At 41.4% G+C, this 27,511-nt stretch overlaps 1 protein-coding gene across 2 annotated transcripts in view; it reads left to right on the top strand.

The window, feature by feature from the left end:
• Window positions 1-9,556: 9,556 nt before the first annotated feature.
• GOPC (golgi associated PDZ and coiled-coil motif containing) overlaps window positions 9,557-27,511 on the top strand; it is a 47,712-nt gene continuing 29,757 nt past the window's right edge. Inside the window, exon 1 of one of the 2 annotated variants that reach the window (XM_017344849.3) lies at window positions 9,557-10,091. In XM_017344849.3, coding sequence (XP_017200338.2) covers window positions 9,804-10,091 — 288 coding nt within the window. In that variant the 5' untranslated portion in view covers window positions 9,557-9,803. The remainder of the gene's footprint in view (window positions 10,092-27,511) is intronic. The other variant, XM_051854385.2, reaches the window with a different exon arrangement.

A 27,511-nucleotide genomic window follows, 5' to 3' on the forward strand; every position in this document is an offset into this window, starting at 1 on the left:
GAATAAAGATAAAGAAGAGAAAGAAAGGAAGTCAGGGAGACCCCTGGCTTGAGAATCTGAGCAAAGAATCTAATCCAATCCAAATTCAAACTCGAAGTCTATTCCTTGAGATCATCTCTGTCAATTGGTTATTGGTTTGACTTATTAAAAGCAAAGAGCAAGAAATAATTGGCCTAAACCTTAAAGTTACCTAGTATCTTGTATATAGTATCTTGGGAACAATTACCACAGAAGGCATATTATCCAAGGATAACTAAGTATGCAGACATTTCTTTCTAATGAGTATTCCTGTTGTGGTTAAAAGGAGGATTTAATTTTGTTTTCAGCAGGGTCATGAATTTTTACTAGCTTCGTAGGATGTCAGCACTGGAAGGGATGGTATAGATAATTTAAACAGCATGCTCTTTCTTAATGTAGATAGGAAAATGAGTTCTAGAAAGGAAACTAATTTACCTAAATTCTCTCTGATCTGGGACTAGAAGCATCAGTTCATGATGCCTATCATTCCACTATAAAATCGATCAATCAAGAGGTAAATCAAGGGGCCAGCATTGTAGCGCACTAGGTTAATCCTCTGCCTGCAGTGCTAGCATCCCACATGGGTGCCGGTTCTAGTCCCGGTTGCTCCTCTTCCAGTCCAGCAGTAAAAGATGGTCCAGGTGCTTGGGCCCCTGCACCTGCATGGGAGACCAAGAAGGGCAACCAGGCTCCTGGCTTCAGATTGGCGCAGCTCCAGCCATTGTGGCTATTTGGGGAGTAAACCAACGGAAGGAAGACCTTTCTCTCTGTCTCTCTCACTGTCTGTAACTCTGTCAAATAAATAAATTAAAAAAAAAATAAAAATAAAAAAGAGGTAAATCAAATACTTTATAAAAATCAAAACCTCTCCCTCAGATAAAAGAAATTTAATGAATAAAAATTTGTGTATACTATTTTTTAAAATTTACTTGCTTCTTCTAGAGCATGTTATATAAAGATAATAAGTTTAAAGTAAATCAGAATATTAATTTTACTTACCTTCTCTAAGCCTCATTTTTTCTACTTTATAGAAATGAATAGGTAAAATAAACTCAGGCTTGTTAAGTCCATGGACAAAAAAGTAGGGTCTCAATAAATGGTAGTTTGTATCGGTTTGGGTTATTAGTTACAAGTATAGAAACAGATTTTGGCTGATTAAGTAGAAAGGAATTACTAAAAGAAAATTGTGGAAAACCTGCAGAACCAGATTTAGAAATGGACAAAGATAAGAGAAAGCTGCATAATTAGAATCACAATGAAATCACACCTCAGTGGAGTGACAGCACACTTGCTATTACCAGAGCAGAGTGTGGGTGCACTGGTATCCACCATAAACCAGACATTGGACACCGTTGCTGTCATGGTTGCTCCTGGAACTGTGTGCTGCTATCTCTATTCCTTACCAAAGAGAATTTTCCCCATATGTGACCAACCATCTCCATGTGAAAAATTTCAAGTGGATGATTCTGAATAGCTAAGCCTAGCTTTTAAATCTATCCTCTGGTTGTCACAGAGCTGGGAAGGTGATTATTTAACAGTCATATAATGCAATTCCCCAGCTATAGTGACAAATTTTCACTACAGAAGCCTTTTTACACACTCCCTCTGCTCATAATGTCCACAAAATGAATGGATGTTGAATGAATTACAGCCAACTGGGGACAAAACAACAACTGTTTAGACATGACTTTTTATGTAATTGTTTCACTATGTTTTTTTGACTTGTTAATTTAAAAGACCATGAAAATTCTAATTAGATAATTTAAAGTACTCTTGTGCTTTTTAATCCAAATGCAAAGGAAAGATAAGTAATGTTAAAGGGTGTTTGGAATGCACCTGTTTGGAGGGCCTTTATGGAACTAATCCAAAAGAAGACTATATGACAGAGCCAGCTAGGGGGAGTCTATGTTTGATCTGTAAAGTCTGACAATCTGAGAAGTAAACAGTGAGTTGACAGCAAATGAAAGAAGAAGAATTAATGATTTAGTGAAGTCTGATACCATTGTTGATAAACGGCAGTTTTAGATAATGTGGAACCAAAGCTGTGGGAAAGGGTAAGTGAAGAATGTAATCAGGTAATAGTGGGTAAAGCAGTGATAGCCTTTGACAGTGTAAAATACCAAAAACAAAGGGGTTTTTTTTTTGCTATGTTTTGTTTTCAGGTTTGGGTATTCCATATAAAATGTAGTTATATGTAAAACTTATAGGCTAAATAACATAATCCTTGAAGCCTATATTATTGTTAAATAAATCTTTCTCTTGAGGCTAGCAAAAATATTCCTTGAATTTTAAAGACTATCATGTATTATACATATAATACATGATATATATAATATATACTATATATATACATATATATATATATTACCCCTAACAAAAGTCTGCTTAGCTAAGTGACTGTTTCTAGAATTTCCTATGTAGAATGCTGGAATATTTTATTTATTGGAGTTATCCCACAAATAGCTACAGCATTCCTACCATACTCCACGTCTTGTGCTACTACTTGAAATTCTGAGATAAGCAAGACTCAGTTATTGCTGCCAAGAAGATCAATCTAAAGAGCTCCAAAAGAATATTAGCATAAGTATTACAGCACATGTTTGCAAGAAACTAGACAGGGATGGCATCCATGTTTTCACATGAAAAAAAGGAAGGCATTTTGCAGGGGAGACATCTGAGCTAATCCTAAATCACTGCACCAAAATTCTCAAGTTAGAGGAACAAGATTTTTCTGTTTGTTTATACTGAAAGAGAATGAGACTAATAAATCAATTAGGAATGCTTGTTTGTTTAATATGTCTATCTGAAAATTTTAACTTGTTAGTAAGTATGACTTATACATATAAGAAGTATAAATAATACATATGAAATCAATACTCCCAGAGTTTCTTACATTGTACAAGTAAAATAGTGGTGGATTTTCCTTGACTTCATTTGTCATGCAAACAGTTCATAGCTACCAATAACACTTACTTTTCCAGATAGAATTACTGGAAATTAAATGAAACATGTGAAGCTTGGCAGAGGACCTGGAACACAGTACTGTTCAATAATGAATGTCATCCTTTCTAATTCAAATTAGGCCTTATATGTGATTTACAGTGCTTTACAGTTAATAGTGCTCGATCAATATTTGAACTTTACATTAACCTCACAGCCAATTACCAGTGCCTACCAAAGAAATCTTTAGCAACTTCTCTATTCTCCCCATCTCCTCAATCCCCACCCTATTTATTCTTACCAATACCTTATGGCAAAATTCTGCAGGGCTAAGTTCCTAAAACAGGACTATCCCACTTAAGTTATATGAGATTGCTTTAAATCACATAAACATGATTCATTGAACAGTTATTGGAAGTTGATGCTGTCGCTCCCCCTCTTCATGGAGGAACGACACAGGACCCTGCGCTGTTCTTTCGTCTGCTCGGCCCTCCCCGGGTTTGCTGCTGGTTCTTCCCGGGTTGGCTGCCGTCCCTTCCACCTCCGTGGAAGGGCAGTTCCCCCTGGCCACATTCCCCACTTCCGCAGGGGAGCGGCACACCGCCGGCCGGCTCTCTCGGGGGCTGCACAGGTGTTCCCCTTAGATGTTCCTGGTGCATGCCGTCTCTCTCCTCCTTTATAGTCCTCTTCCACCAATCCCAACTCTGCTACCCACACGCCGAGTATGCTGCTCTCCTCCAATCAGGAGCAGGTCCCACAGTTTATTGGTTGAACTGGAGGCAGCTGTGTAGAAGCTGTTTCCCTTCTCAGCGTCATATTGTGGGAAAGCAGATGCATAGAATAAGTCTTAATTCCAGTAACTTAGTCTAGTCCGAGTTGCTCCCCACAGATCCCCCTTTCTTTTTATTTTTTGGCGTTGATATGCGCCTGTCTTCGGTGTCCCGCGGCACACACTCTGCTCTACTTGCTAGAGTTGCCACAGGTTCTTACAAGTCAAACCGAATCCGGGTCCTCTCTTCGCCATGTTGTGAGGAGGTTTTTAGGCGCTGATGCGTGCCTGTCTTCGGTGACCTGCGGCTCATACTCTGGTCGAGCCGCCTGCTGGTGCTTATCGCCCTACTAATCAGGCAGACCGAATCTAAGCCTTCTCATTGCGGTATTGTGGGGAGACTATTGATGTTAATAACGTGCCCGTCTTCGGTGACCTGCGGTGCATAAGCTGCTAGCCGCCCGCAGGTGCTCATCGCCTCACTAATCAGGCAGACCGAATCCAAGCCTCTCATTGCCGTGCTGTGGGGAGGCCTTACTTCTCTATTTCTCTATCTCCGGGCATTCCTATCTCTCCTATTTTACTTCTATCTACCAGCATTCCTATTTCTCTCATTTTACTTCTAAAACTTCTGTTTCTCCTATCCCTGCGGCTTCCCGGCGCCCGCCCCGAGGCTGCTTCTCGGCACCCGCCCCGCGGCGGCTTCCTGGCTCTGAGCCGCTTCAGCCCACGCTTCTCCGATCTGCGCGGCTTCCCAGCTTTGCGCGGCTTGGCTTCGCGCGCACACTCCGCGGTCTCGCACTAGCCCAGCGTTCCCTATCTACTTGTGCCCCACACGCTCTCTCTGCGCGCGGCAGCCTCCGCGAGTCACACAGCGTAGCTTACGTCTCCACCACCAGCATTCAATCTAAGTTCCCCGGGCTAACCTGGCGAATTCAACCCAGCTCACGTTTCCGCCCCACGATTTGGCTTCCCGTCCTTTGTTCCCCGGGCTAATCAGACGGATCCCAACCTGGCTTACGTTTCCGCTTCTGGTTTTAACTTTTTGCCCCTTATTCCCGGGCTAACTTGAGAATCCCAAAGTGGCTTTCGTCTCCGCCTCGGCCTGCCCCCCGCGGCTTCAATTTCCCTAACATTTTTCTCTACCCGGTATGTTTCCCCAAGCTTTCTTCCAACAATATTCCTCCCTCATTTCTCCTGGCTACTCCCCACAGTCCGTATCCAAGTCTGTTTGTTCTAGCTTTCACTTTCGCTTTCGACCTTAGAGATTTCTCCCAGCTTCCCCCTGTAGTCCGTATCTGAGTCTATGCCTAGGCTTTCAATAGCTTCTTCCGGCACCTTTTTCGTCCGGCTTTTCCTAGGCTGTTTGCTAGTCTCTCTCTCTGAAATTTTCCCATTTCTTCCCGTTTCTTCCCTCCTAGGTTTCCTATCCGTCCTAAGTTTCCTATCCGAGTCACGGCACCATTATGTCGCTCCCCCTCTTCGTGGAGGAACGACACAGGACCCTGCGCTGTTCTTTCGTCTGCTCGGCCCTCCCCGGGTTTGCTGCTGGTTCTTCCCGGGTTGGCTGCCGTCCCTTCCACCTCCGTGGAAGGGCGGTTCCCCCTGCCACATTCCCCACTTCCGCAGGGGAGCGGCACACCGCCGGCCGGCTCTCTCGGGGGCTGCACAGGTGTTCCCCTTAGATGTTCCTGGTGCATGCCGTCTCTCTCCTCCTTTATAGTCCTCTTCCACCAATCCCAACTCTGCTACCCACATGCCGAGTACGCTGCTCTCCTCCAATCAGGAGCAGGTCCCACAGTTTATTGGTTGAACTGGAGGCAGCTGTGTAGAAGCTGTTTCCCTTCTCAGCGCCATATTGTGGGAAAGCAGATGCATAGAATAAGTCTTAATTCCAGTAACTTAGTCTAGTCCGAGTTGCTCCCCACAGATGCTAATCCAAATGTAAATAAAAGTATCACAATTTTATTATCTGTAAAAAACAAGGGCAACAAGTATTGCGATTACATACATTTCCAAAACTCCAGAGTGGGCAAAGACAACAAATGTAGAGAGAGTACACTGACAACAGATGGCAGCACTTGAACATCAAGTCCTATTCATGTCCACGTTCTGCTGTGATTTGCTGAATTGCACAACTCCAATCAAGGTGCACAAAAGGTTATGTTTACATAGAAGGTACCACATGAGCATGGAAAACAGTCACATAGTACCAGAGAAAAGCACACAGAAATATAGCCGCTGCTACACTGTATGATAATAAAAAGGGGCAAAATAACTTGAAACTATTCTGAGACACAAAGGTTGTGACTGTTAGAGCTGCAAAGGTTCTAACAAAAATGAAGCTGGGCTTTTGCAATTCTGAAAATGGGGTCATTCATCCTCTGTTTCATTACTGGATACTTACAAACACTTAAGGTGCAGCTGAGCTGCATCCACACAATGTAACAGGAATTGAATGATCTTTTTAAATAAATAGAATTTATAATCAAATATGGTCTACAAGAACTCAAATTATAAGTAATATAAAAGTATTACAATTAGTGGCTGGCGCCGTGGCTCACTAGGCTAATCCTCCGCCTGCAGCGCCAGCACCCTGGGTTCTAGTCCCGGTTGGGGCGCCAGGTAGTAGTCCCAGTTGCGCCTCTTCCAGTCCAGCTCTCTGCTGTGGCCCAGGAGGGCAGCAGAGGATGGCCCAAGTGCTTGGGTCCCTGCACCCACATGGGAGACCGGGAAAAAGCACCCGGCTCCTGGCTTCGGATCGGCGCAGCACCAACAGAAGGAAGACCTTTCTCTCTGTCTCTCTCTCTCTAACTCTGCCTGTAAAAAAAATAAAATAAAAATAAAAAAGTATTATAATTACTTTTTTGTAATGTATGTATTTCTCTTATGTTTACAGATTTGTATATGGTTTATAACTGGGAAGAAATTTTTAAAAATCTTTTGGAACCAACTTGCCAATTTTTTACACTAGTAACTTATATGAGAAGAAATGGATTCCCTCATCCTTCTATATCCTAGGGTTAACGGGAAAGACTTTGGAGATAAAGACATCTAGGCTGAAATGCCTCAATCACTTTCTTGCTGTGTGACCTTACCAAGATACTTAAGCTCCCTGTGACTCATGTGTTACAAAGTGATTATATCTGCCTCACAATATTTTATGAGGATCAAACAAGTAAAGCAAATAGCAATATAGCCAACACATAAGTACCCAATATCTTGAAGCTATTATTCTTGTGATTCCACGTAGTCCTCTCTCATGCATCAGTTTTAAATTCTTTATGTCAAAGTCCTAAAAATGCATTGCTAACTAAATTATATGCAGAAAGGTGCCTTGATGATGATATCTATAGCAATGATGTTCCTGAAAATATTTCAGATGAAAATAAAATTAATTTTGGAAGGAAAAAAGGGAAAGAGGCACATTTTACTTTTATATTCTCATTTATTAAAACCTGTGTGAAGTTCCCAGTTTTAGCTCAAGGCAAGGATTTTATGGTTAGTTTTGCTTAGGTAAGTTTGCTGCTGACTTTATTGCTTGATGATTACCAGTCTTCTCTGCAGTACCCACAGTGCAAATTAAAGCTATGATTTCTTGCTCCTCATTGGTGTTGGGCTGGTGCAGGACACACAGTGCAGACTTTGGGTGTCCATTTATTGGAAGGTTGTGTCCCAAGGTCAGATGACAGGAGACTCCGTACTCACCCAGTAAAATATCCCTCTAGGCAATGAAGGATAACGAGTTTCTACCAGCCTACTTCTAATCCTACTAATTTCTCCTTTCCTTTCCAGAACTGGCAATTCTTGAAGAGGAAGAGGTTTGAGAGTGGGTAGACAGCAGTTGCTCAAAACTCCAAAAAGCACCACAAAATTCATAGCCAAGTTGTATCTGTGAAATTAATTACCCTCACTAGCCTATGCGGTCAACTGGAATGAGAATCACATTTTTATTTCCCTTTTAAAAAATTAATTTATTTGAAAGGCAGAGTGAGAAAGTTGAAGAGAGACAAAGAGATCTTCCATCCACTGATTCATCCCCAGCCCCCAGAGGCTAAATAACCAGGCTAAAGCCAGGAGCCTTTAACTCCATTCAGGTCTCCCACATGGGCAGCAAGGACCTAAGCATACGGACCATCCTTTGCTGCCTTACCAGGCACATCAGCAGGGAGTGGAATGGAAGTGGAGCATCTGGGACTAGAAATGGTGCTCTGATACAGGATGCCAACATCACAAGTCTTGGCATAAGGCACTATACCACAACACCAGCCTCATAATCATGTCTCTAGTCACTCTGCTACCACACCAAAATTAGGCCTGGGCTGCTGGATGTGGACAGGCAATGCCCCGGAGACAAGAGGTGATGCTGGGAGACAGTGTTTATTACAGTGGCTACCTAGAGGCTCCACCCTCCCAAATGTGCTCTTCCCCACTTTGCAAGCTAGCAGAATGACTTTTAAAGGAGAAAGAGGATTTGGGATAGGGGAGGCAGTAAGGGAAGAAATTGGGTCCTGAAATTCTTGGGCAACTAGTTTAAGTCACAAGACAAGTCACAAGAGAAGTCACGCAAGACAAGTGATAAACATCTGTTAATTAAAATCTGAAAAGAGAGGAAGGGAAGACGCCTTTCTTAAGGTTACATGTCCTCAGTGTCTCAACAGGACTGTGCGTATATTTAGGAATACATGAATCTTAGCAATTTTGTTTTTCTAAAATGTGTGTGGGGACAATGTACCAGTTTCTGAAATAATTACACCTTTCAAAATGTATGATCAGAAGTGTGGTGGAATAGTATGTGGCGAGCACTGCCGCTAAGTCATAAATTACAGAATGAATTCATCTGCTGGGACAATGTACCAGTTTTTAAAATAATTACATCTTTTAAAGCAGCTGCTTTTGATATGTATGACCAGCAGTATACTAAGTTGGATACGTGGCAAGCACTGCCAGTAAGTCAGAAATTTTAACAATTACAGCATGAATTCATATGTGTAGCAAAATAATGACAAAATCAGTGAGTAGAGGTGAAATGCCAATCAAGACGGTAAACAATTGGCTATCCAGGATGGAAACTTAGTTCAACCTTAAATGTATCTAAAGAAATCATATATCAATGTAATTTTAATCTAGAGACAATCAGCTCTTTACATTCAGGAAGCCTTTTCTACAGAGTCAGTTGTTATTAAACTTCCAAAGTTGGCTTAAGAGCAGCTTATTAGTGAGTGAAGTAAATTTTGAAAGTAGGCTTCAAGGTTAAATATTACAATTGGGATGGAACAGCTAGCATGCGACAGGGTGCAAGCTTTGAACCTTGGCCAATCTGCTAATGACAAGACAGAAAACCTTCCATTAATTCAGCAAAACCTGGTTAGCCGTTTCAACCTGCAGCTTTAGGCAGCTCCCACCTGGAATTTAGGGTTGTCCACCCACTTCACCCCAAGCGGGAACTGGAATGGAAAAGGTAAAACGTGGCTACTGCGCATGCTCACACCGCCCTTCTTCACTCCACTACTCCCCCTCCCCGTCCCTGGACGCCACTGCAGCAACTTTCCAGGACGACTTTAGAATGGTCCCCGCCCACCGTGCAGTCAGACTGGCGGAAACCATTCTTTTCTGCGACGTGGACACCCGTCTCCTCATTAGAGCTTTCCAATTTGGAAGCAGTCATCGCGCGCCTCCGCTTCTCAGGGATTCCAGCGGCGCTTGCCAGTTGTCAATATGGCCGCTGACAGGCGGGTCGTAAGCAGAGAGGCCTTTCATAGGCCAAGGTCGCTTCCCGGCCCCGCCCATTTCATCCCTCCGGGCTGCGTCCGCCCAGCTCCTCGCTACGCATGCGCAGCGGGGGCGGGCCGGGAGGTGGGACTGTCCGAGTCTTCCGTGTGCCACCGCTGCCGCCTCAGCCTCACTGGTGCTGCCACTCTGGGGCTGCAGTGCCGGCGTTATCGGCTCGAGGGGAAGGGAGGGGACCGACGGAGCGTGCGTGCGCGCGCGGGGGTCCCCGCAGTCCCAGCAGTTCCCCTCGAGTGTAGTGGGCGGCCAGGCTAAGCAGCAGTCGAGGGAGGCCCTAGACGGCGCCATGTCGGCGGGCGGCCCGTGCCCGGCAGGAGCCGGAGGGGGCCCCGGGGGCGCCTCCTGCGCCGTGGGGGTCTCCCCTGGCGGGGTGTCCATGTTCCGGTGGTTGGAGGTGCTGGAGAAGGAGTTCGACAAGGCCTTTGTGGATGTGGATCTGCTTCTGGGCGAGATCGATCCGGACCAGGCGGACATCACTTACGAGGGGCGACAGAAGATGACCAGCCTGAGTTCCTGCTTTGCGCAGCTTTGCCACAAAGCTCAGACTGTGTCCCAAATCAACCACAAGCTCGAGGTGAGCCGTGGGCGCTGGCATGGGTGGCAGTCGACCCCAGGTGGGCCAGTGGCGTCAGATCCCATCAACGCACCAGCGAAACGACCCTAGAAAACTGCCCATTGGGGCACCTGGCCTTGGAATGCGATGGGGGGAGTGCGTGGGCAGGAGCGGAGGAGGGGGAGAGCTGAGACCGGAGGAGAGAAAGGGACGTAGACCTACGTGTGGGTCTCCCGGGGTCCTGTCATTCACCTTCGAGTATCTCACTGAGGAGGGAACAGGAACTAGTGATACTGGTGTCCCTCGTACATGTTACGTTAGACCTCATTGTGTCATGAGGATACCTTAGCCCACGTTTTGACACTGGGGTTTTGCAGACTAGGTTAGTATATTTCCAGACAGTCCCGGTCCTGATTATTTTCATTTTAGATGTTACAGACTGGCATGTGTGGTTGCACACGGAGACATGCATGAACTATCTAAAGGGAATCTGATCCAAGGTCTTAGAAAAATTTAGTGGAGTGTACCCGTATACATAGTATCGTTTTGTCTGGGTTCACATTCATAGTTGGTCCTTAAATTACAAGCACATACCTCCAGAGCTTCCTGCAGTTATTCAGGTGACTTCTAACACTGAGGTTAATGGATTTCTACTTTACTGTGTTTCCCAAAGTCTGGATTTATTTTGAGTGTGTGTAAAGAATGATCATTTGCTTGAGTCTCAAATCCAAACACACAAAATAAGCTACCACAGTGTACAGAAAATTAAATTGGGGTGTTATCACAATATTTAGAAATTATGATAGATTAATGTTGCATAAAGGATTCTAACTCGGCAATTTAAACGAGAGAATGTCTTTAAATTTTAGAGTAGATAAAAATGGGATAATGAATGATATGCAGAGCTCTTTGAACATTAGCTTATCTAGGAAATCATCATTGCTACTAGCTGAAATAAATTTATGAGACCCCATTGTATCCAGATTAACAGGACTGTCACATATGCATCCTCTCCTTGCTCAGTGATCCGTATTGTTTTGCTTTTCTCTTGTTAACTATGAAAAAGGTGGTATAATTAATCTTTGATTGGTGTAGACTTCCATACCCAAGATTTTATGGCTCTTCTGCACTGAGAGGACTGCTGATTTCTTCCATCCTTTGTGAAAAAATTGCAATGAAAATGCTGATATGCAAGCACTCATGTCTTATTGTAGGTAAATTAAAATGTTTCTTGATTTCTTGATTAGTGATACTTTCTAGAAGATAGCTATTTTTTTAAGTAATGAAATTTTATTTGATGGTTTTTAGAAATAGTAACTTTAAGCAGCAAAAATCAAGAGTAGCTTTTGCCAAAGCAAAAAACAAAAAAACTTTAGTATAATTTGCAACCCCAGGCATCTATAGGGGATAAATGGCTTTGTAGAAATGAAACATTATCTAACTTATTTTTTAACGACCTAAGGAAAGTAAAATGTTTGTTAAGACAGATACAAAATCTGATTTTGGAGAAAGGATCATTCTGTAAGTAGGAGGTGGTGGTCAAATTTTTTTTTTTTCATTTTTAAATACTTTAGATGAATATTCAGGGTTGTAATAAATTATGCTTTTTTTTTTTTTAGAAATTGTAATTACATATTCTGACTCCATGTCCTGGCCAATTATTTCTCAAAATATAAAGTGCTAGCATATTGCAATGTGAGCATATTTTTTCAGCAGGTTTGAAACTCCTGATTTAAAGATCTTAGAAAATGGAGAAGGAGAGGCATACCTTGATTTTTGTTGTTTTTTTTTTCAGTTACATTAGATTTTTCTGCCTGTGGTGTTAATTTTTTCACATTTAGCAGCTTCTACAGTTTCCATGGAATCAGTTGGATGTTGCTGAAGAAAGAGGTTCCTTGTCAACAGTGCCTTTCAAAGTAGATCTGCTGGTTGTACCATCTGCAGAATTTTAGGGATTGCTGTAAATTTATGGGCTCCTGAGAACTTGAAATTTGAGAAAAGGTTTCCATACTTTCATGCCTTATCATATTTCTTAGTAGGCCAATTGAATTATATTGTTTGAAATAAATATTAAGACATAATATTTGAGTGCACATGTTGTTTGATACAATAAATACACTCCAAGTTCAGTGATTTTAGAGATTAATATTTTTAAATATTTATATATAATAAAGACTCAAATAACTCCAGTGTGGGTGATGTATAATGTATCTAAATTAGTCTTAAGTATCCTTCTAGATTGCCATTTCTATCCAGTCCTGTGTCTTTGGGTAGCACTACATTTTTTTTCTTTCTTCCTTTATTTTTATTTATTTGAAAGAGTTACAGAGAGAGGTAAAGACAGAGAGAGAGAGAGATCTCCCATCCACTAGTTCACTCCCCAGTTGGCTACAACAGCCAGAGCTGAGCTGATCTGAAGCCAGGAACCAGGAACTTCTTCCAAGTCTCCCACGTGGGTGCAGGGGCACGAGGACTTGGGCCATCTTCTACTGCTTTCCCAGGCCATAGCAGAGAGCTGGATTGGAAGAGGAGCAGCCAAGACTCAAACTGGTCCTCCTACCCGCCATGGGATGCCGGTGTCTCAGGCCAGGGCTTTAACCTGCTGAGCCACAGCACTGGCCCCTATTTATTCTTTTTAATTGAAACAGGAATTTTTAAAAACTTTTTATTTGAGGGTAGTTTTAAGTTTACAGAACGAAAACTATGAAATAGTAAAAAGAGCTCCCTTATACCCTATACCAGCTTCCCCTATTAGCATGTATTTGTCACAATCAATAAACCATATCTAGTACCATGTTTAAGGAAAACAGTTTTATTGTAAAAAAGAAATAGATGGCATTTTCAAATGAAAAACAACAGGTCCTTTGTATTTGTGGGTTCCACATCCACTGATTCAACCAACTACAGACTGAAAATATTTAAAAAAAAAAACACGTTTTTTTATAGAGCATGTACACATTTTGTTCTTGTTATTATTCCCTAAAGAATGCAGCATAACAAATATCTACATAGCATTTACATTATGTAGGTATTATTAGTAATCTCAAGGTGATTTACAATAAATAGAAGAAAGCATGGAGGATTTTGATATTCACGTGTGAGGGTTCTGGAATCCATTGGCTTCGTGTACTTAGGGACAGGTGTAAAAATGACATCTATGTGTCTGCTTCTTGCCATAAGTTGTATTTGGGAAGAGGTTTAACTACAATGGGAAAGGGCTGGCAAAGAGTATTAGAATATTTGAGAATATTTTGAGGGCCATTTCGAGTTCCTCATTTGTGACTCATTCTTCCCACTTACTTGAAAATTCCTGTTGTGATCAACTTGCAGGAGTCATAGGCACTGATTGGGGTAGCTGTAGTGGTAACAGTAGTAGGTGTATTAGAGTAGAGCAAAGGTTGTGAACCAGTACTTTAGAAAAAATTCTCCTCTGCCTTAAAGAACAATTTTCTGCTTGTTCATTCCTTTTACATAGGAACAAAGCAGTACACCTTCTATCAAATTCTGCTTCTCCTCATCAGTTACTGGGTTAGCATCTTTATAAAGGCTTTAACTTTTTACAACTGTCAGTAGGGAACTTAACTTTGGTCTAGAGCCACATTGATTTGACCCAGTGATAATGTCCTTGTGCTGCTGTAAATCGGATACTGTGTTTTAAACAGGCTGTTTTGCAACAATGTTAACATTTAGTATTGATCCAGTATAGACTTAATTGAATACTAGTTATGTGTCAGATGGTATATGGGACACATGGGATACCATGGAAGGCAAAAAGGACATGGTCATTGCTGTAATAGGAGCTTGAATTCTATTCAGCGAATTTGGCAGGGGAACAATTATGTAAATTAGAAATTACAACATCCACTAGTGCTATGAAAGATACATCAGAGTAATGAGAGCCTCCTCTGGTGTGTGAAGGAAGGCTTCCCTAAGGAAGTTACCACTGAGCTAAGATGTAAAGGGTAAGTAGGAATTAGGCTATGAGAAATAGGAATATCATTCAACCTTACATTCAAGGGACTGGGAAGCAGAGAGCACTTGGGATATGCCAGAGCATGGAGTGTTGGAAGAACTGAAGAACAGTTGATAGGTGTTTTGAGAGCAGAGAGCAAAAGTAGTGAAATTCAAGATAATTTCGAACGAGTCAGCAATGCAACTGTGTGGTTATATAGACCATGCATTAGATTTTAGGCTTTGTACAAACAATGAAAAGTGTTTTAAACCAGATGATAACGTCAAATATGAGGTTTAAATAGTACACTTTGGCTATGATAGGGAGAAAATTTGTCAGAATAACAAAGAATGCACAAGATTCTTTAGGAGGTTATTATAATCCATGTGATACAATAATAGTGTGGAATAAGATAGTGGGATAGAGGAATGTGTTCAGAACAAGAGAGTTATGAGATGTAAAAAATAGCAAAATCTAGGGATAGATTGGAATGGAAGGATGAGGAAATTCAGGATAACTGGAAGATAATCAGTCTTGTGCAGATGACTGCCAAACTATGTGATGAATATGAGATGTTATTAGCAGTGATGGTAAACTTATTGATTGATTACTGTGGACCAGGCTCTGTTTTAAGTCTTTTACATACACAGGGACTTCATAAAATTCGAGGAAATGAAATTAAAAGCCAGGAGTACAAAATAAAAGCTTTATTTAACAACATAAATGCCATCATCTTTAGGATGATACTAGCCATTTAGTCCATCTCCAAAGAACTGAGGATTTGAGAATTTAACCATGTCAATACAGCCTTTTTTTTTTTTTTGCCTTGTTAACTGAAGAAAAATGAATACTCTTTAAAGATTTTGTTTTTAAGATTTTATTTATTTTTCTGAGAAGCAGAGTTACAGATAGAAAGAGGGAGAGACAGAGAGAAAGGTCTTCTATCCTCTGGTTCACTCCCCCAATGCCTGCAACAGCCAGAACTGGGCTAACTGGAAACCAGGAGCCAGGAGCTTTCTTCAAGTCTCCCATGTAGGTGCAGTGGCCCAAGCACTGCTTTCCCAGGACCTGCTTTCCCAGGTCCTTTATTTATTTATTTATTTGACAGTAGAGTTATAGACAGTGAGAAAGAGAGACAGAGAGAAAGGTCTTCCTTCCGTTGGTGCACCCCCCAAATGGCCACTACAGCTGGTGCTGCACTGATCCAAAGCCAGGAGTCAGGTGCTTCCTCCTGATCTCCCATGCGGGTGCAGGGTCCCAAGCACTTGGACCATCCTCCACTGCCCTCCTGGGCCATAGCAGAGAGCAACCAGGACTAGAACCCGGTGCCCATATGGGATGCCGGTGCCTCAGGCAGAGGTTTAACCAAGTGAGCCATGGTGCTGGCCCCCGGTCCTTTAGCAGGGAGCTGGATCAGAAGTGAAGCAGTGGGGACTTGAATCAGCGCCCATGTGGGATGCCCACATGGCAGGCAGTGGCTTTAACTCACTATGCCACAACGCTTGCCCCCCTTTAAAGAATTTTTAAGATTAGGAAGCAAAGAGAAGTCAAACTTAAGACTGAAAAGTGGATGTCTCATGAATTCTCATCAAAACTCACAAAATAGCGATTGTTCTGATAAGAGGAATGAGCAGGAGCACTGTTGGTATTGGAAAAGACTGGTGAAACTTTTTCAGGCATTTTGCTGCTAAAACTTTGGTTAATTTTCCTAATAAGCAGATGTTACTGTTTTTGGCCTTCCAGAAAGCCAACAAACAAAACTGTGAGCATCCCAAAAAGCTATTGCCATGACCTTTGTTCTTGACCAGTCCACTTTTGTTTTGACTAGACCACAGCCACCTCTGTACTTTGATGATGCTTTATCTTCAGGATTGTACTGATTAAGTCATGTTTCATCTTCTATTACAGTTACTTAAAGAAATGCTTCAAGAACTTGATACTGCTTGTTGAATTTCCATTGAAAGCTTACTCTTTGTATGCAGCTGTTCTTGATGTGACAGCTTTGCCACCTGTTCCACTTTAATTTTTCAGTCAGAATTGTGTAAGTTGAGCCAGTTGAGATGTCTGTGGTGTTAGCTATTATTTCTGCTGTTAATCATCAGCCTTAACTTAGAACTTCAACAAGATTATTTTTTTCCTTACGATTTTCTATGAATGGCCTGTCACAGTGGGCTTCATCTTCAGCTTTGTCCCTTCTTGAAAGTAGTTCTTCATTTGAAGACTGAAGATTTCTTTGAGGCGTTGTTCTCATAAACTTTTCATAAAGTATTGAAGATTCCCAAGCTTCATTACCAGTTTGATGATTGATTGTGCTTCAGTTTTTTTTAAAGTATTTTTTATTTATTTGAAAGAGTTACAGAGAGAGGTAGAGAGGTAGAGCCATAAAGAGAGAGTTCTTCTATTCCACTGGTTCACTCCCCAAAAGACTGCAGTGGCCAGAGCTGAGCTGATCTAAAGCCAGGAGTCAGGAGCTTTTTCCAGGTCTCCCATGCTGGTGCAGGGGCCCAAGGAATTGAGTCATCTTCTACTGCTTTCCCAGGCCATAGCAGAGAGCTGGATTGGAAGAGGAGCAGCTGGGACTCGAACTGGTGCCTATATGAGATGCTGGCGCTGCAGGCTGGGGCTTTAACCCACTGCACCGGCCCCATGTACTTCAGTTTTTTAGCAGAATTTATATTGCTGTAATATGGATTCTTTTCATACTTGTGTCTTTTTTTTTTTTTTTTTTTTTTTTTTTTTTTTACAGGCAGAGTGGACAGTGAGAGAGAGAGACAGAGAGAAAGGTCTTCCTTTGCCGTTGGTTCATCCTCCAATGGCCGCCGCAGCCAGCGTGCTGCGGCCAGTGCACCGCGCTGATCTGAAGGCAGGAGCCAGGTGCTTCTCCTGGTCTCCCATGGGGTGCAGGGCCCAAGCACCTGGGCCATCCTCCACTGCACTCCCGGGCCACAGCAGAGAGCTGGCCTGGAAGAGGGGCAACCGGGACAGAATCCAGTGCCCCAACCGGGACTAGAACCCAGTGTGCCGGTGCCGCTAGGCGGAGGATTAGCCTATTGAGCCACGGCACCGGCCATCATACTTGTGTCTTATGCCTTCTTAGTGCCTCAGACTGGATCCTATTCAAACCTGTTAAAACAGATTAGCACAAGTTGAGTTTTGTGCAAAAAATTTTTGAAATCCAGACAAAGTTGTCTCATAATACACATTTTTCATGAACTTTTTGAAGACTCTTTGTGTAAATTCATCTAATTCTTTCAATAGTCCTGTGAGATAGGCTTATTAGTATGGTTATTTTCATTTTATAGCTATTAAGTAAGGTTCCCAAGGCTACAGAGCTAGAGAAATCAATCTTTGCACAAACATGTATTTACGAGGAACAGATGAGGTGAAGCAAAAAGCAGGCAGAAAGAGTGAATGTGGCTATAAAGTCAGTGAGAAGCATCTTAAGGGATAAGCTGACTATTACAGAAAAAGAGAAGTAATTGACATTAATACGATTCTGAGTAAACGTAGGATCCATAGTACAGGTAGAGAAAATGCCCTTATATTGAAAGAAAGAAAGCTGCTATACTTAGAGACAGGAGAGATGAAGATCAGATGAGGGAGATTGTGGGAGTTTTTTTGTGATGACTTTTCTTTGTTTTCTGTAAAATAGGATCCCTGGCCAACTGCTGAAACTGGGTGAGAGTAAAGACTGGAGGAGACAGGAAAGGATTTGAAGTAGTTAGAAAAGAGTGGGAGAGCCAGTTGACCAGAGAAGTAGGACTGCCATCCAATGTTGCAGACCTACTTGGCATTAAAAATTTATGGCGTAATGAGTTATAAGTTTATGGTGTAACCAGTCTGCCTTGTTGTGTGACTTTCTCCAGAAGTACTTACCATTTAGGTACTGACACAGTAATGACAATAATAATTGGGTTCATCCAGTGTTGTAACAGAAGAGTTTGCTATATAGTCAAGCATGTTATAGAAATGAAAATCACAATAGGGATGAAGAAAAGGAGATCAGTTGAACATTAAGGAAATAGTAATTGCAGGCTTTGATCATCATGTAGAAGTAGAGGGTAAGGGAGAGAAAAGGTTAAGCACAACACTTTGTTTCTGTATGGAAAATGTGTTGGTTGATACCTGTAATGGGTTAAATAGTGTTCCTCCAAAATTCATGTCTGCCTAGAGCCTCAGACTGTGAACTTATAAAATATAGGGTCTTTGCAGATATAATTAATGACAGTAGATAAGATCATAGTGGGTTAAAGTGAGGCCTAAATCCAGCGAGTGTGCCCTGACAACAGAGAAGGACACACTGAGACAGAGGAGAAGCTCTGTGAAGGTGGAAACAGATTGGAGTGACTTGTCTGAAAGTCAGGGTTGGTGAACAACCACCAAAAGCTAGGAGAGAGGCGTGGGACAGCGTTAGTTAGAAGGAATTAACACTACCAACCACACCTTGATGTCAGACTTATGGCATCTTAAACCCTAAGAGAAAAAACTTGTTTTAATTAACAAATTTGCATTAATTCCTGTTTCTGCACTAGCAAATTAATACAGTGCATTCACTGAAGAAGCCAGGAGTAGGAGCAGGCTGGTGGGAAAGATTATTAATGAGATAAGTTTGAGGTCTTGTGCATATTTAAGGCCTTACTCTTTTTTGTGTGTGTGTATATCCCTAATATAGTCTCCTAATTGTTTCTTATGTACTCCAGACCATCCTTTTGTTGCATTTCCATTGAAAATTTTAAATATCTCTTTGTATGCATTTCAAAATTTTTTCACACAAAAATATACTTATCTTTTACTTCATTTTTTCACAGACTTTGAGAAGTACCCCCTTTTTAAAAAAATATTTATTTATTCGAAAGGCGGAATTACAGAGGCAGAGAGAGAAATTCTTCCATCCCTGATTCACTCCCCAAATGGCTGCAACAGCCAGAGCTGAGTGAGCTGATCCAAAGCCAGGAGCCAGGAGCTTCTTCCAGGTCTCCGAAGCGGGGGTAGGGGCCCAAGGACTTAGGCCATCTTTCACTGCTTTCCCAGGCCATAACAGAGAGCTGGATCAGAAGTGGAGCAGCCAGGGCTCAAATTGGCACCTATGTGGGATGCTGGCTCTGTAGGTGGCGGCTTTACCTACTACGCCACAACACTGTCCCCTAGAAGTATTCTTATAAATTAGTGGTTGCCACATGTATCTCTAGAATGAAACTTTATATGGGTCAGGACTTAGATAAGTAATCTAAACAACCAAATGCTTTGTGAAACTAATTTAGAGACTAGCATTATCTCTTTGTGATTCCATTTTGGTTTCTAAGGAGTTGTTTTTTCCTCAGTGCTTCCAAACCACATTGAATATTGAGACTCATTCCTTTGACTCTGTACATATCAAGTGGCTAATATATGAATTATAGAATTGGATTCTGGCACCTTTTTAAAATTGGAAATTTGGAACTTACATATTAAATACTAACCCTTCAACTTCCTCATATCCCTATCTCAACTGCTACAAATTTTCATATCATACCTTTCCCATTACCTGCTTCATTGATTAGCAGATCTCCACTCAACATTCAGAGAACTTCTATCTGATTACCTCTCTTCACCTTGTTTTAAATTGATAAATCACACATCTTTATAACAGTGTTTATCACACTTTGCATCATAATTGGAAATGTATTTTTATCTCTTTCCAGTGAACAGTGAGCTTCTCAAGGGAAGAATCATTGTCTTATTTATCTTTTTTGTTCCCAGATTTTGGTGTGCAGTGTACACTCAATAAATGCTTATTTGAATGGACGAATTATTCTGAACTCCTATAGTATTCTGCCATGAATCTTCACAGATTACCAATAGTTACTCTGTTAGATGAGCTTCATGAGAGCAGGGATGCTGTTTTGTTGATTCTTTATTGATGGGATCTGAAACAATGCCTGCCACATTGAATGACTAAATCTGCAAGTTTATTTATTCAGTTGTTACATAATTCATAAACCTTTGATTTGTGAGCTAATATTTCATGATTTTCCATTTTAAGAAAACTAATAAAAACATTGTTATAGACGTGTAGGAATATTGAGTATAGATTTTAATGTACTTGTGACACTTCTAAAATAATGAGTAGGTTGATTCTCTTACTGTCCCACCTAACTTTATCACCTAACTGTGATCACAGAGCGGCTAAGTTCTTTGACATTAAATAGAAACATTTTCTATTGTTTGGAACTTGATTTTGAGAATTACAGCCAAGTATTTGAACCTGCAAAGACCCATCTTAGATTTACCTGTTCCTTTGTTTAAAATCCCCCAACCCTAGTTCATTCATGTTGTTTCTTGTATCATACACAACTAACTTTTATAAAAACATAAATGTAATCATGCCATTCTGCTTAAAATTCCTCAATTGCACTTTGAGTAAATTCAAACTCCTTGTTATGCATGACAATCTCCTCATCATCTGACCTCTGGACATCCCAAGAGCTTACCTTACCTCCCTTTCTTCATATTCTCTCTATGTTCTGTATGGTTCAGCCTCACAGGCCTCCTTTCAGAAACTTAAGACTCAGCAGCCCTTAAAACTTTAGCTTCTAGCATGTTTATTCTTTTTTTTTTTTTTTTTTTTTTGACAGGAAGAGTGGACAGTGAGAGAGACAGAGAGAAAGGTCTTCCTTTACCATTGGTTCACCCTCCAATGGCTGCTGTGGCTGATGCACCATGCTGACCCAAAGCCAGGAGCCAGGTGCTTCTCCTGGTCTCCCATGCGGGTGCAGGGCCCAAGCACTTGGGCCATCCTCCACTGCACTCCCAGGCCATAGCAGAGAGCTGGCCTGGAAGAAGGGCAACCGGGACAGAATCCGGCACCCCAACTGGGACTAGAATCCGGGGTGCCGGCGCCGCAGGCAGAGGATTAGCATATGGAGCTGTGGCGCTGGCCGGCATGTTTATTCTTTTTTTTTTTTTTTTTTTTGGACAGGCAGAGTGGACAGTGAGAGAGAGACAGAGAGAAAGAGAGAAAGGTCTTCCTTTTGCCATTGGTTCACCCTGCAATGGCCGCCGCGGCCGGCACGCTGTGGCCGGTGCACCGTGCTGATCCGAAGGCAGGAGCCAGGTACTTCTCCTGGTCTCCCATGGGGTGCAGGGCCCAAGTACTTGGGCCATCCTCCACTGCACTCCCTGGCCACAGCAGAGAGCTGGCCTGGAAGAGGGGCGACCAGGACAGAATCTGGTACCCCGACCGGGACTAGAACCCAGTGTGCCAGCGCCGCAAGGTGGAGGATTAACCTATTGAGCCACGGCGCTGGCCTAGCATGTTTATTCTTACAAACCTTGAGAACTACATAAAACTTTTTTATTGTGGGTTATATTCACTGGCATTTACTGGATTAGACATTAAAACTGAGAAAACTTTATTCATTTATAACTACAAAAAAAGTCCATTACATGTTAAGCAAAATATTTAAAATATATTTTCAAAAAATAGCATTGTTTCATATTTAAGTCTTTTTTTTTTTAAAGATTTATTTATTTATTTGAAAGTCAGAGTTACACAGAGAGAGAGAGAAAGAGAGAGAGAGGTCTTCCATCTGCTGGTTCACTCCCCAGATGACCTCAACGGCTGGAGCTGTGCTGATCCGAAGCCAGGAGCCTCTTCCGGGTCTCCTACGTGGGTACAGGGGCCCAAGAACTTGGGCCATCTTCTACTGCTTTCCCAGGCCACAGCAGAGAACTGGATCAGAAGTGGAGCAGCCAGGACTCGAACCAGTGCCCATATGGGATGCCAGCACTGTACGCTGCGGCTTTACCTGCTATGCTACAGCGCTGGCCCCGAGATTTAAGTCTTTTTAATATATGACTTAATGGAATGCTGCTGGGTTCACACATCTGCTTTTGTATTCAGTCTGTTGTGGTATGTTTTATTAGTTAAAATATAGGAAGATGGGGCCGGCACTGTGGCATAGCAATTAAAGCCACCGCCTGCAGTGCCAGCATCCCACATAGGCGCCAGTTTGAGTCCTGGCTGCTCCACTTCCAATCCAGCTCTGTACTATGACCTGGGAAGTAGTAGAAGATGGCCCAAGTGCTTGGGCCCCTTCACTCACATGGGAGACCCAGAAGAAGCTCCTGACTTCAGATAGGACCAGGTCCGGCCATTGCAGCCATTTGGGGAGTGATCTAGTGGATGGAAGACCAAATATTTTAATGCAGATATCCACAGTTTATCCTTTTTTCAAGTAAAAATGGTGTTCTGTTTAAAAAAATAAAGTACAGCTTGCAACTGAAGCAATTACATAAGTGCTTTTTCCTTAACACAACATAAATGCTTTATGCACACTTTCCAGTTCTAACATTGAATATTAAAATGACATGTATTTCCGGACTGAGATTTTCAAAATAGTATTTATATTTACTACTTTGTAAAGCACATTCTTAAATGATTTTTTTTAATGCAAGTGTGTAGCAATGAAGAGTAGAGTAACTAATGGTGAGTTAGGTGCTGCAGCATTGACTTAAAATAAAACAAAATGCCAGCATTTTATTCATCATTGCTTTTGCATCTTCAGTGCAAATATCATCACAATGAAAAAAACAAGGAATGATTGATTATTATGAAAATAGTTTTGACCTTGAGGATTTTCTGAGGTCTCACAGACTTCGTGAGCTACTGTTCTGGTAATAACTAGAACTCTCACCCCCAAAGGTAGCCATAGCCTCCCAGCCTAATTCTCTCTTTCTTTTTTTTTTTTTGTTTTTGTTTTGTTTCTTTCATATGGCTTATTACCATTTGTAATTATATATGAAGCTGGCTTTGTAATGACTTTCCAGAAGTTGCCTGACCTGTGCTTCAGTTTCCTTATCTGGACAAAAAGGATGTCTCAGGATTATTATGAAGCTTAAGATAATTCAATTATAACTATGTTTAAAATAATGTCTGGCACAGTATTATGCTGTTGTTATATATGTAATCCATTTTCTTTATGAGCTGCCTTAGGCTGGAATCCATATTTGTTCTCTTTACCTGCATGTGCTATGACCCTGCTCAGTGTTTGTCAGATATTTGGTGTTCAAGAAGTACTTATTGAATAAATGTATGTGTGATGGTATGGAAGACTGAAAATAAGAATGTTTTCTTGTCTAGACTGCAGAACACCTTGGGAAAAATAATGATGTGAAATTAGTCATCACTGTGGTTGGACAAAAATCCATTGAAGTGAATAGGTAGTTATCTCACAGGACTTTCATAAGCCAAACGAGCAGACTTTTAAAAGCACCGACTTGGAATAAGTAGTATTATTTCTTATCTTGAGGAATGGCAGAAGTTTATCACATGTGACCTTTGAATGTATTTTCTGTTTATGTACAGTCTTGTATTTAGAATAGGGTCCATTAGCTTCTTATGATTTTGGATAATGGGAACAATGTTAACCACATTAGAGGAAAAAGTGAAAGTAGAGGAAGATGCTTCATAAAATGAGTAAACTAAATGAAATGATGTCTTGAAGGAGAAGAAAAGGAATGGGTTGAAATATTTTCCTTATTTATGTTTTCCCTTGACAGCATCGCAGAAGAAAAGGCCCTGTGAAGAATGATTCTGCTTGTGTAGTCAGGTAGTTTAGGAGAAAAAGAGAATTATATAATCTTTAAAGATTCCCTTATTAATAGGAACATAAGTATTAAATTTAATAAACTGTAATAGTGATATTCTGTAATTCTTAGAATTTTTTCAAAGTTTTACTGATTTTAAAGTCTTTGAAAATAGAGATGGTAAATTTTAGATGTTGATTTAAATGGTATAATTCTTGAGATTTAAATTCTATTCTGTAACTTTCATTCCAAATTCCATTTTCTTTTCAGCAAAGTGATTACTTTTTTGTACACACACTTTTTTAAAAAAATTATTTTTAAGGAATATAAATTTCATAAGTACAACTTTAGGAATATAGTTATTCTTCCTACCATAACTGCCCTCCCACCCATACTCCCATCCCTCCTTCTCCTTCTCCCCTTGCCAATCCTATTATCCATTAAGATTCATTTTCAATTAACTTTGTACACAGAAGACCAACTCTATGCTATGTAAAGATTTCAACAGTTTACACATACACACACACACACACACACACACACACAGAACTAGTTTTGCAGTTAACTCTCGTAATACAACTCATTGAAAACAGAGGTCCTCCATGGGGAGTTAGTGCACAGTGACTTGTGTTAATTTAATAATTATCACACTTATGTGTGACATCAGTGACCACCCGAGGCTCTTGACTTAAGCTGCCTAGGCTATGGAAGCCTTTTGAGTCCACAAACTCCGTCAGTATTTAGACAAGGCCATAAGCAAAGTGGAAGTTTTCTCCTCCCTTCAGAGAAAAGTACATCCTTCTTTGATAGCCACTTTTTTCTGCTGAGGTCTCACTTACAGAGATCCTTCGTGTAGAACATTTTTTGCCATGGTGTCTTGGCTTTCCATGCCCGAAATGCTCTCACAGGCTTTTCAGCCAGACCAGGAAGCCTTTAGGACTGATTCTGAGGTCAGAGTGTTACTTAAAGTGATTGTCATTCTATGAGTCTGCTGTGTACACACACTTTTTAAAAAAAAGTATGGGGGCCAGCATTGTAACATAGTGGGTAAAGCTGCCATCTGCAATGCCAGCATCCCATATGGGTGCCTGTTTGTAACCCTGGTGCTCCACTTCTGATCCAACTCCTTGCTAATGGTCTGGGAAAGCAGCAGAAGATGGCCCAAGTGCTTGGCCCCTGTTACCCATGTGGGAGACCAACTCCATCTGTTTTGGCCATCTGGGGAGTGAACAGGCAGATGGAAGATCTCTCTGTCTCTCCCTCTCTGTAACTCTGCTTTTCAAATAAATAAATGTTAAAAAAAAAAAAAAAGTATAGAAGAAATGATAAGTAGATGGTAGATGTGAGGTAATGTTTATATCTTTATCAGCAGCTTTCTGTACAGTAGTAATTCATTACAGTTGCTACTTGGAGTCACCTTTTTTTTTTTAAGATTTATTTATTTATTTGAAATCAGAGTTACAGAGAAAGGGAGAGAGAGAGAGAGAGAGAGAGAGATCTTCCATCCGCTGATTCACTCCCAGATGGCTTCCAGGACTGGGTCAAGCCAAAGTTAGGAGCCAGAAACTCCATTTGGGTCTTGGGCCATCTTCTGCTGCTTTCCCAGGTACATTAGCAGGGAGCTGGATCAAAAATGGAGCAGCCGGGACAGGAACCGTCACCCATTGGGATGCATCTGCATGTGTATCTGGATGCTCATGCCTGTGTATAATGATGAGTTCCAGTTTGTGTACGTACATGTGTGTAGGATATGATGGAGGTGGGTTCAGAATCTTGCTTACAGAGCTTGGCTTAATTCTGAGATTTGAGAATGTGATCTCATTTGGAACTTGTGGACTGCTTCTCACCATTTTTCCCATTATTGCCAGAATAACAAAGGGTATCATGGTCTGAGTTATAATCCTTTGCAATTTGTAATTTGGAGCAACTTACTCTGTTTGGCTTCAGTTTCTCCACATGCAAAATACAGATGTTTTATTGGGCCTTCTTTTTTAAATCCTTGGACCTTCAAAAATTTTGTTAAAGGAGTTGTGTGACAGCTCTCTGCTGTGGCCTGGGAAGGCAGTGGAGGATGGCCCAAGTGCTTGGGCCCCTGCACCCACATGGGAGACCAGGAAGGGGCACCTGGCTGCTGGCTTTGGATCGGCATATCACAGGCCATTGCGGCCATCTGGGGAGTGAACCAATGGAAGGAAGACCATTCTCTCTGTCTCTTTCACTGTCTGTAATTCTACCTGTCAAATAAATAAATAAGATCTTAAAAAAAAAAAAAAAGACATGCACCTTGCCCTATTTTCGTTAACCACTTAGAATATAATTATTTCTGGCCAGTGCCACGGCTCACTAGGCTAATACTCCACCTGCGGCACCGGCACACCAGGTTCTAGTCCTAGTTGGGGTGCCGGATTCTGTCCCGGTTGCTCCTCTTCCAGTCCAGCTCTCTGCTGTGGCCCGGGAAGACAGTGGAGGATGGCTCAAGTCCTTGGGCTCTGCACCTGCATGGGAGACCAGGAGGAAGCACCTGGCTCCTGGCTTCGGATTGGCACAGTGTGCCTGCCGACCGCAGTGCGCAGGCCATAGTGGCCATTTGGGGGGTGAACCAACGGAAGGAAGACCTTTCTCTCTGTCTCTCTCTCTCACTGTCTAACTCTGCCTATCAAAAAAAAAAAAAAAAAGAATATAATTATTTCTGCTTTGCCCTTTGGTCTGCTAAATTAATAAATAAAATTTATGCCTCTTTATTAACTCAGGTTTTACTCATTTATTAACAGGTCATGTTATTTGTGATTTAAAAGATAAAATCTTGTTGATAAAACATATATCACAATCTTGTTGATAAAACATACATCACGCCTATGTATTTTTGCCAAAATAGCTTAAGTGAATTTAATTAAACCTTTAGACCTAGCTTCCAGTTTACAGAATATATAAGGAATAGAAGAATGTCTTAGACAACATTACAAAGAAATAAACAAATACAGAATGAAAGTCAGTGTATTGGGAAAGAGACAAAGGTGTTAAAGATTAAATGGCTGAATTTAAACTGTTTCTGGGCTGTTGTCTTTAGCATAAGCTACACATTGCTCACAGTGCAATATTTATTTTCTTTTTTACAGTTATTTTCTTTCAAAGATTATAAAATCCCATAGATGCTATTTTTTTTTCTTTTTTGAAAAACAATTCTCTAGAACAGGCTTATTTGTGCTTTAAAGGATCAGTCTTCAAATTTTACAGTGATAACTGATTTTAAGAGTTTTTATTTATTTATTATATATTTAGAGATTTACTTATTTATTTGAAAGATAGACTTATAGAAATAGGCAGAGGCAGAGAAAAGTCTTCCATCCACTGCTTCACTCCCCAAGTGGCCACAATGACCAGGTCTGAGCCAGACTGAAGCCAGGAGCCTGGAGCTTCATTTGGGTCTCCCATGTGGGTGCAGGGGCCCAAGCACTTAGGCCATTCTCTGCTGCTTTCCCAGGTGCATCAACAGGGAGCCAGATTGGCAGTGGAGTAGTCTGGACTCGAACCAGCACCCATATTGGATGCCGGCACTGCAGGCAGCAGCTTAACCCACTATACTGTTGCACTGACCCCAGGGTTTATATTTTTCTTCCTTTGGTGGGCAATTTGTGAAATGCATGAAATTTACTAAGACATTTTTATCATATTGGTAAGGCTTTTTCCTCTAAGGTTTTTCTGTTAGAAGAATTTGTAAAAGGTCTGTAAAAACCATTATTTACACACTGTTCTATAAGCCAATGGAAATGAAGTTCTACTTTATTTAATATAATAATCTTGTATATGTTTATTATATTGAAGAATAGATTCTGGGACCGGCACTGTGGCATAGCATGTAAAGCTGCCGCCTGCACTTCCAATCCTGCTTTCTGCTATGGCTTGGGAAAGCAGTAGAGGATGT

The sequence above is a fragment of the Oryctolagus cuniculus genome, chromosome 5, assembly GCF_964237555.1.
Source record: "Oryctolagus cuniculus chromosome 5, mOryCun1.1, whole genome shotgun sequence".
NCBI lineage: Eukaryota > Metazoa > Chordata > Mammalia > Lagomorpha > Leporidae > Oryctolagus > Oryctolagus cuniculus.